Source organism: Symsagittifera roscoffensis, chromosome 4 (assembly GCF_963678635.1).
Source record: "Symsagittifera roscoffensis chromosome 4, txSymRosc1.1, whole genome shotgun sequence".
In the NCBI taxonomy this organism is placed as follows: domain Eukaryota; kingdom Metazoa; phylum Xenacoelomorpha; order Acoela; family Convolutidae; genus Symsagittifera; species Symsagittifera roscoffensis.
In genome coordinates, this window is record NC_087065.1 from 52572448 (window position 1) to 52583234 (window position 10787).

The following is a 10787-nucleotide window of genomic DNA, read 5'->3' on the forward strand; positions in this document are numbered from 1 at the left end:
GAATGGGAAAGTTCTAACTTTAATAAGCAGGGAGGGTGGAGAATATGAATTGTAGAATTATTAAAACCTTTTAAATTATTACTATGAAGTTTTTCCTGTTTTCTTTTTTCCAAAATAACTTCCGATGACTTAATTAGCTGTCGAAACCTTCAGGGTTATGCCCTAATACACGCATCTTTGTTATATATAGGGCTCCTTGAGAAAAACTTAAATTAGCTAAAACTGGGCGATCTAAGTAGTACCAGAAAAGCGCCAAATAAGGAGCAATCGATTTATTTGAACATTGAATACCATGATTTATAATACAATAAGCCTTCAAATTAAAAATTGATCAATAAATTTTACTTTTTAGTCTAGCAAAGTATAGGATGAGTTATAAAACAAACGAGCTGCAACAAACAGACAAAAAAAAACTTTTTTTGAAAGTTTTGAAATGTCGGCGGTGTATGCCTAAAAATACTCAATTTTCGGTCCGACAGTCTCGAAGTATGAAATTTAGTCGCAATAGTCTGATCATAAAACCACAACTTCTACCCACTTCAAAAGCCCCGATTCCTGACAGCTGAAAAGAGATGTTACTGAGAATAATTCTGAAACTTCTTTTGCTTTTAATATAAAAATTTTTCTACCGATTTCAATTCGATAATTGCCAAACGAGTGTTTTCTTCAAAATCACAGTCTTGTTGTAATAAAAAATACTGTAAAACAGTCATGTTCTAAAGCAATTAATATTACGTGTGTGGTTTATTTCTGAAAGGTATATTAAGCAATGAACTGTATAAACCATGAATCAAAGACTTAAAATATTTTACTTCTAGTTTAATCAGCGGCAGATTTTTCTTGTTGCAGTATGAAGGTTTCGGACCAGGTGAGACTAATAATTTATCAAACAATGAGGATTTGTGTAGAAATTTTTGTTCAAATTTAACCAATACTTTGTTCAGATTATTGAGACATTGACGGGAGAAAAAGCTTCTGAAGTGAAGTTACTGGAAATCTGTAATGCTGAGCTCTGTAAGTTATGTTGAACCTAAAATTTTAATATTTTTAGCAATAAAGTTGTTTCAATTAGGACACGCAAAAACAAAAGAAAATCTTTTAAAAAATTTGATGATTTAGTACTTTTCCGGGTTGGGAAGTTTTGCCTCATGCTCCTAAGCAACGAGAACGGATCACGATGGCCTCGAATCACTGAATTTTCGTCTATGTGGCGGAAACCATAAGCCGCTCCTCTCAAATTTTGTACATTTGAGTTTAAGTTCTTGAAGTAATATGCACCATAATTGCTTTTTTATTTGTTCAGTGTTCATCGAAAACCTCCAGAAGTGCTACGAGTTGAGAATTTTGAACCTTCGTGGAAATTTCATCAAAGAGGTTGAAAATATCTACACGCTCAAAAACCTGTGGAATCTTGACCTGGCCCACAATGAGTTGACATCTGTCACGGGGTTGTCTCGATTTGTCGCTTTCGGCACTTTGAACTTGTCGTTTAATAACCTCGCTTGGAAGAGTCTGGGGGATATTAAACATATTCACATCTGCAATCTCCACCTGCAAGGAAATGTCGAAATTGAGAAGGACAAATACTGTTAGTCATCATTTAGCCGAACAATTTTTGATAATGTATCATTTTTGTGATTTGTGACTTGTGAAGGCAAAATTGCACTCGACTCATAAATCGGACAGGAAGTACAAAAGATTCGCATTAACAAAAGTTATTCCCTAATTTTGAAGCTTTTTTTGTGAAAAAGACCTTTAAAATCCTTTTTTTTACTATTCTTTTTGAGAATTCCGGAGGTAAAGAATGAAAAAAATAATAGATTCTAAGATTTTGTCTGACGCCGTGGAAGAATACTATACTGCAACTCGTAAATTGGAAATCTGAAATTGGAAATCTTCATCGGAACGTTCTAAATTTTCAAATCGTTTAAGACCCTAAAACTAAAATCAATTAAAAAATAAACGTTTTTTAACCTTCGTCACTCTATTATAGTTTTTCTCCCGCTACCTTATGTAATATGGTTTGAAAAAATCGAACTATAAGCACAATTTTGAGTCAGCGATTGTGATAATGAAATCAAAAGCTTAAAATATTTTTTGTTGTTTTTTCTAGATCGGACTCATATCATTGACTCGTTGCCAAACGTATGGAGCCTGGACGGAAAATTCATATCTGGTATGAGAATTAGTTTTTAGAAAATATCATATTAATTTTTTTATTACAAAATGCAAAACGGGTTTTCTTTTAGCAATTGATCGTCTGGATGTTCATAATTTCTTCACACAGTCTGAAATGTCGAAGCACCCAATCGTAAGTAAAATAGGATTTTTTTGAAATCATCTTTTGTGAACATATTTTAGAACATCTGAGCATATAAGCCGTACTTCAATTTATTGATTTAATTTTTTACGACTAAATTGTTCTTCCATATAATAGATCGTAATAACCATTTTTCTATCATGTTTGACAATTTTCAAAAAATAACATGAAAAAACCTTATTTCTGTTTTAATTCGATTGTTTTGTTCTTACTATCGAAAAAAAGACAAAGAATTTGCGCTCGGGTGTTTTATTTCTTCAGAAAATCTGAGACTTTTAACAAGCTATTTTTTTACGATCTGAAAGCCCTGAGCTTAAAAGTCAAAAGTTATTCAATGGGCGATCACTTTTTTCGATGTAAAGTGCGTTTGAAAATAACCAAATGGACCCATTTGGGATAGACTAATGGGCAAAAATTACGCGTGTTAAATGAACGCCTACCGCAAGCTGTAAACTAAACCGGCTCAGATATTATTCCAAATCATAAAAGGAGACAAGCTTATAGGACTAAATAACGCGTTACTAGATAAAAATCATTTCATTTTGTAATTGACATTTTTCGTGGAAGAAAAACTTGCAAAAATACAAAAATTTATGTCGAAAATGAACAAAATTAAACGGTTATTTCATTTTAAAATTCATAAAACTTCATAATTTCCAATTTTAAACTAAAAAAAATGCGTGCCACAAAGATAAAAAATATGTGCTAAAACTGCGTGCCATAAAGAATGCGTGCCATAAAAAAAAACAATCATAATGAAAACAATTCAAAAAACTATGAAAACTCACAAAAATCAATCTGCAACAAAAGCAGTCCAAATAATATTTAAAGGGATAAAAACAAATTAGGAGACTGTCTAATTAGTTTTTTTGGGACAGTTTTTGTCCTTTTTCTTGCTGTTCCGGAGTGTTTTATACAGGACTGTTTTGTTCAGGCACGGTGGCTATGGATGGGTTTTGTTATGTTTTACGAAGATACATTTCCAAACCTTTCGATAAAACGTGTTCAAAAGCAAAATTTCCCCTAAAACTAATTCCTTTTAATCATAAATATTTTCAAGCAAATTTTCGCAAGGTTTGAAAAATATTATGTTCCATAAACTAAGTCACTAGAAAAACCGAGAAATATTCCATGTTGCTGGCATCAATCAATACAAAGTACTCTCCTAAACTTACGAAACACGACTGTTAGTATATCAGGACTAAGCCCTGAATGTTCCGACTGCACACTTATTGGTCTCGCATAGTTTTTGGTAATAGAACATATCGGAAAACTATAAATTTTGGACAATATCGAAGATCGAGTGTGAAAACATAGGTAGTACGAAATTAATACGACTGAATAGCTAGCCTCACTTCAATTTGGAACCATTTTGTTATTTGGGATAATTTGCCACGCATAAATAATTCGCGTTACGCTTTCAGCATTTTGAAAAAAAAATCTTCAAAGCGCGCATAATTTAGTCCAGAATATGGCCAGGTTGGCTATTTTCAAACTTCAAAAACATTGCAAAAATCGATCGGGGATAAGAGATCTTTTTAAATTTGGTTTCAGGGAGTTGACATCTTCAGTAGGGTAATATTTTTTTTGGTTAAAAACTATAACTTCGATCCCCGAAATTGGTATTAGCTGAATAAAAAAGACACTAAGCATAATTGTTCCGTTTTCTTCAAACAATAAATCTTTCAACTAATATACCAACGAACAAAATTACAAAATTTACATCCATTTGTGCTATTAAAAAAAACAAGACTGCTCGTACCAGGGCGAAGCCCTGAATGTTCCGAATGTCTTTTAAGGACTATGAAGCAGTAATAAGATGAAAAAATTAAATGTAATAAAAAAGAAAAAGTAATAAAATGATTTTTTTTAAATGTGACATGTTTGACAAATATATCTCGCGTTAATTGTCCCAAATTGGCCAAAATGGCAATCTTTAAAACACCATAATTTTACGAAAAAAGATCACTGGTGAAATATTTTTTCAAATTTAAGCTCAGGACAACAAAACTTCTTAGAAATTCCGTCAAAAATCGCTAGTTAAAAAGGCAAAATTTGTCTCAAGAAAAAAATTTACCCCGAACACAAAGATTCCGTAACTTTCGGAACAAAAAGTGAAAGTTCATTAGAAAATTGAAATGAAACAAAATTATTCCAAAAACTGGGTGTTTTTGTAAATATGAAACCTTTTTCGCTCTCGGCACTGTTAATTGAATGCTTGTTTTTGATTATCCGTGCAAAAAATTTGAGCAATAATATTGTTTGCTTTGCTATTGCCATTTTGTTCTGATTTCTTTTGAATTATGTAATAATTCAAAAGAAACTGGGAAGTGAATTGAGAGTTTTCGAACTTTCAAATTTCAACAAAAAATGCAGCTTTAAATTTTTGACTGTGAACGAGAATGTCTTTTTCATGCAATTGGTACAAGCAGGTATTCAAGTTAATTGAAGTGCGATGCTATTTCAAAAAGCACCTCCTGATTCAATTGATGATTAAACTAAATTATATTCTCACGATAACCAATATTTTGTACTTGTTATGACTTCAGAGATCGAAACTTGCCAAACAGGAGAGGTTTCAGCCCACTTACAAGAAGAATATTCTGACATATGGGGTGTTTGGGGAAAAAGCGGAAGAACTGTTTATGAATTTCCCCACTAGAGATAACTCACTCGTCATAAACTCAGGTTTGATAGATTGAAACTCACCAGCGTCACTAACTTTTAAAAATCGATCTAAGAAATTGATACGAATCCATCTCAAAAACCGTTTTTTACCCTTCCTTTAATTTACCTCCTCTAGTCTGAAATCTACCCTAATCCTCAGGGATTTCTCTCCTTTGCCCCCAAAGGGCTGAACAACCCTCAAATTTTGTAAAGGAGCCTTCGGCCTTAATTGGAACTATTTTTGAGGGGAGCGCGCGCCTATAAAAATCAAGTTTCTGGTAGAAACCTTCAAAAAACGTAGTATTTTCAGAACAACATGAGGTCTTTATAGTGTTAAAAAAGCTCAGAAAATTAATTTGATTGGCCTAAAAAGTCTCTGAAATTTTCGATTTTTCTTAGAATCCGCTAATCCAGCCCTCGAGAAAACTTTAGATTGCCCCTGATTTAAACAAAGAATATTGAATCAAATTACATGCATTGAATCAAATTACAGGTTCTGATTAGTAAAAAAAATAGTAAAGTTTTTTCAATATCAAAACCGAAGACAATAGAAAAATAATTTTTCGAAGACTTTTCGAGGTTGAAGTTTCAGTACGGAAGGTATAGTAAGTTGAGTTCACTTGAATTTTAAAAAAATATTTTTGCACGAATAATTTTGATCAATTTTTTTAATATGCTGGTAATTGAAAATTAGTTTGAAAAGCGTGTATATCTAGCCAATTTTTTAAAAAGTTTAATTCTATCGGTTCTCGCTTTGTTTTTTAATTTGTTACAAAATTAAATTTATAGGGAATAAAAATGCATTATTCCAAAGAGGGAAAAGAAGGAAATCATCAGTGCATCAACAGCCTGGCTTATCAAAAATAAAAAACATACAATCACCAGAAGGAACGAACTTATTATAAGATTTCATACAAATTCATTGGTTTCAAAATTTTGTAAGATATAAATCTGATCAGCATTTTTTGAGATAATGAAATTGTATGATTCAAAATTTTTCAAAAAATTGAAATTATAAAATATTTGGTTTTTTGTTTTTTCACTTCATTTTTGCATACAACTTTTGATGTGTTTTACTTCGCTTATGGTGTCATCAACAGAATTAAATAAAAAGCCGTGTGATAAAATGCAATCTAACTTCAGAAGAATTATAATATTTTCCGCATAAAAAATCTTATACACTGCCATAAGCAATCAGTTTTTTTTATATGGATAGATACAAAGCTATTACTTTGAATTTCTAAGTGGCTGACAGTTTTGTCAAATGTTAAGACTGATGTAATTCTATGGTAATGAATTTTCAAACAAGCATTTCACGCCAAACGTTCAAAAGAAGCTTTTGGTTTACAAAAATTATCTTTGGTTGAAATTTTAATGAAAAACAGCGATTTTTTTTGGAAAAAAAGGTTGTTTCAAGGCTTTGTGGCAACAAAATCTTTTTGTTCAAATAAATTTAGTTTTATGGAATTTCCAAATACGGTTTTCTTTACTTTCTTTTAATCAGCATCATAACAACTCAGCCTGGTTCTTTATGTTTCAGAAAAACCCGATTAAGGCGACTTGACAGCTTGGATTAACCAAAATTATTAATGAAAAAAGGCTGGCTATACAATTTTTGTTGCAAGAAATTGCTTAGCAAAAAACTATATTCTTGTTCAAATTTTTTCAATCAGCGAAAAGTTAAATAGCCCTCTACAAAAAATTTAAAAAGTTATATAAAAAGGCATGAAAAGCGTAGCATGCCTTCTCTAGATGCCGTGTGCGTAAATGTAGCATAAGAAAGTTAAGTCCACAAAACCAGCCCAAGAGTTCTTTCAATGCTTGCAATGTTTCGATGGATTAGCGCGTTTTTCGTATTTTGATTTTTGCGAAACTGGTTCGTGCTAATCAAAGATCATGATTTAGTTCTGAGTCCAAAACTTTTTGATAAAACTTGCGTCAAAATGAAAATAAGACAAAATTTAACACTTAAAGGTCTAGGTGAAGCCCAGACACGTCAAGTTATATAAATTTGTGCCTAAATGTCTGACTTGATTTAAATCTCGCGATAAAAATTAGCCGCATGCCAGATGGGATGGTGGATATAATACAAAACACGACTGCTCGTATCAGGGCAAAGTCCTGAATGTTCCGACTGCCAACTAATTTGTCTCGAATCCTTTTGGCATACAGTAGCGTGCCGAGGGGTGGGGGGCGACCTCCCCTCTCATTTTTAGTTGCTTTGATATAACTTTACGACATCCGTTACTGGCTGACCTCAAAATTTTTCTAAAAGCGCTTTTTTTTGACAAGGCGGCGCACAAAATTTTTGACAAAATAGGGGCCTTATAGTGTTTTTGGAGAGCTCGGAAAATCAAATTGATCGACCTAAAAAAAGGCCGCAAAATTTTGTATTTTTTATCTCGAAAAACCGCCCTCCCCCCTAGAAAAATTTCTGCGCACTCCACTGTTGGCAGAAATATTGGCAGAAATATTGGAAATATTGACAAAATACAAAGTGTAGGCTGATAAGATCAAGTTTTTGATTCGTTTATGGAACTAATAGGAACTATTAGCTCGCCTCAATTCAATTTGGAACGTTATGAGTGCTGATAATTTGCCACACATAAAAAAATTCGCTAATTGAAACAAAATATGAAAGTCTTATTCCAGCACTAAGTCAAGTGCAAGCATACTTGCTTCGCAATCACAAGATTTTTAGAACGATGCCCATACGCTTTCAACTTTTCTAAAATTGTTCTGAATAAAAAAAAACCGTTTCGGGCATATATATTCCTCACTTTTTTCGAAAGCCAGAACAAAAATTGCTGAAACAAAGAAGCAAATGCATGGATATAAGGGGAATTTTTTACCACAACCTTGGCCTTTAAGTTTTGAAATTACAAAAGGAGCAGTACACTCCGCAACATTAGTTTAGTGGCAATCTGTTTAGTGGCAAGTTTAGTGGCAAAAACTATGTTTAAGTCTGTCTATTCATACAAACTCCTATGCAAATGCAAGATTTTAGCTTTCATTTGACTGTTTGATAGATTCTGACAAAAAACTTACCTAACTTGAAAGCATGCATTTTTGGGGAAGGTGTCTAAATTAAAATTCGTAATGTCATAATTTGAAACATTTTGAAGAAGATGTGATACGATTGGTTGGTTTCAGAGATGGACCGGAAGAAGCTGAGCTACATGGCCTACAATTTAGAGGAGGAGATCGAGACAGAGAAGCCATATGCATTCGAGTAAGCCACATACTTATATACACGTGCCTACAACCCCCCCATCCCGGCATTCACACACACACAAACATACACACAACAAGCACACATGCACAAAAGGACAAGACAAGACAGCAATTGTTTCGATTGTTTCGAAAAAAAATATATTCGTGCAGCAGATATTAGTTATCAAGCGTCCTGATAGATTTATGGACTGATATGAGAGTTCTGCAAACATGCTGAAAAGTCGCTTGTCACACGACTAAGAAATCAATTTTGTTAATTAAATAATTAGTTGCTGTAGCGGATTTAGGGGGGGGGGGGTGGGAGGCGAGGTGGAACGCTTTCTTCCTCAGGAATTCGACCCCCTGCTGACCCAAAGGGCCCCCTTTGTACTATTTTGAGATATCTGTTTTGGGTGAGATATCTGTTTTTGAGATATCTGTTTTCAGAAGGCGAGAATAAAGGCTCCTACTAAGCGTCTCACAGAAAAGGAAACTGAAATCAAATGTTCTCGTTTTCTACTAGTTTTCTTAAAAAACTGTTTATACTTCGGATAAAAATTGTTGAAAAATACCTATAACATGCCGGTTTTTTACGACAGTTTCGAAGCTAATTTTCAAATCAATGACATTGAATCTGGGTATAAGTGATCTACTTATGAAACTCGTGAATACTCTGAGAAATACGTATAGAACAGTCATCATACGAAATTGATGTTGAATCCAATGAATAATCATTTCAAGGCAAATTCATTTTCTTTCTGTAGTTAGGCAGAAATTTTTAAGCAGCCCTAACACTCAAATATTTAAGCAGCATGAAAAAAAAATCCACAGCTTTGATGACTTTTCAAGCAGCATTAAAAGTCAACAGCCTTGGTGGTTTTTCAGTGTGTTGGAGTGTGAGTTTGCTGAGAGGTTCATGGAGGACTTGTTACACGTAAGGAGCGTGGAACGAGAGAGGTGCAACATGTTCCTCCTCCTCCTCCTGGCATCCCTCGACCCCCCAGAAGCTCCTCTTCCCCTTCACCTCATCAGGGAAATGCTACAGACTGCACAACTGGACTTCATCGGGTGGGTCGCTTTTGCAAAGTGTTTTTATGTGAAGATTTATTCTCTTGTTTAAAATCTCCTGTCTCTAAACTTTTTCGAGGTGATGTTTAAATTCCGCCTATAGTTTCTTGTTACAGACATCCATCAACAGAATGAACGAATTGAACGGCCAAGCACTTAAAAAACATTGAACCTATCAACCTGTCCCTGCTTGCAATAGGGCGGGGGACTGCTTTTAAGATTAGGTTTTATGCTATCCAGTCAAAATGAAAAAAACTTGAAAGAGGAAATGCGTTTTTCTCAATTTAGATTGATTTTAACTGAAAAATGATGAACAAAACTAAGAAAGATTTTCGGTAGAATGACCAAATTTATTTTGCAAAAATTGGGCTTAAAGTTTTACCCCAAAAGCTATCAATTTTGGTCAATTCAAAATTACGTTAAGAATAGCCAATCAATTGCTGACAAAATTATAGCAATATGAGCCTCTTATGTGGCCCAAGAGAATTTAAAAAAGTATTATCTTCCTTGTTTTGTGTGAATAAACCTATTTTGAAAGACAATTTTTAATCAATTTGCATCATTTTTGGCGATTAAACTTTTCTTAACTTTTGTTGGGCTGCATAATAGGCGCACTTCAATATACTTTTATCAACAATTGAACCAATGTTTTGGAGAATTACTGATTTACTAAAAAAAGTCGAAAATGGTCTCTTTGGGGTAAAGTTTGAGTCCAATTTTTGCAGAACAATTTTAACCCTTTTAATTCTGTCGAAGTTTAGTCTAGGTTTTGTCATCATCTTTTTTCGGCTAAAATCAACACAAATTGAAAAGAAAGACCTTCTAATAAACTTTTGAAAAGGAATTCAATAATTTGAAAAGGAGTTATTTTGAAAAGGAATTCAGGAATATTTAATTTAATTCATTAAAAAAGTATAAATAACTCAAACCTGAAATCAATCAATAGAGAAATTGTCAGGTTTTGTGTTTGATGAAAGAAACATGATGTTGGCGTTGGCCTTTGTTTTTCAGATATTTTCTGATTTTTTTTCAAAATTACTATGGTTTTTTCCATCATAGGCATTTTCCGTGTACTTAAAAAAAACATCTTAAAAATAGGACGAATTTTGTCTTTTGGCGTGTTGTAGTTTTTCTTTCTATTCTTTGTTTTCCATGCAAAATCAAACACAACACATAATCATCGGAATGGGTTGAGTGATACATCATATTAAAGCCCTTCCAGTTGGGTTCTCGAACGAGATTTTTTAAAATTTCAAAATTGCGAGTAAAGCGTTTGTTAGTAACTTCTCGGATGTTAAAATTGGTGTTTTAGGCTAAAAAACTTCATATTACTAAAAAGTAAAACCAGTTTCGGCAGCTTCATTCAGCAGCTCTATCGCAATAAAATTTTGTTAAAATAATTGGTTAAAAAATTAGATCATTTATGCCTAATTTTCTAAACTTCTAAGCGTTTGCAAAATTTTCTTTGACAAAACGCACAAAAAGGTCACAAATGTGAAGAAAAAATCTAATTTGAAGA

The 10787-nt window shown here is 33.1% G+C and overlaps 1 protein-coding gene across 1 annotated transcript in view; it reads left to right on the forward strand.

Annotated features, from left to right (window-relative positions):
- Positions 1 to 705: 705 nt before the first annotated feature.
- Positions 706 to 10787, forward strand: part of LOC134844174 (uncharacterized) — a gene marked incomplete in the record, with an annotated part of 27963 nt that continues 17881 nt past the window's right edge. Inside the window, 8 exon segments of the mRNA XM_063860727.1 lie at positions 706 to 868; positions 945 to 1014; positions 1304 to 1588; positions 2114 to 2176; positions 2250 to 2311; positions 4870 to 5008; positions 8141 to 8219; positions 9086 to 9268. Of these exon segments, the coding sequence (XP_063716797.1) occupies positions 851 to 868; positions 945 to 1014; positions 1304 to 1588; positions 2114 to 2176; positions 2250 to 2311; positions 4870 to 5008; positions 8141 to 8219; positions 9086 to 9268 (899 nt within the window).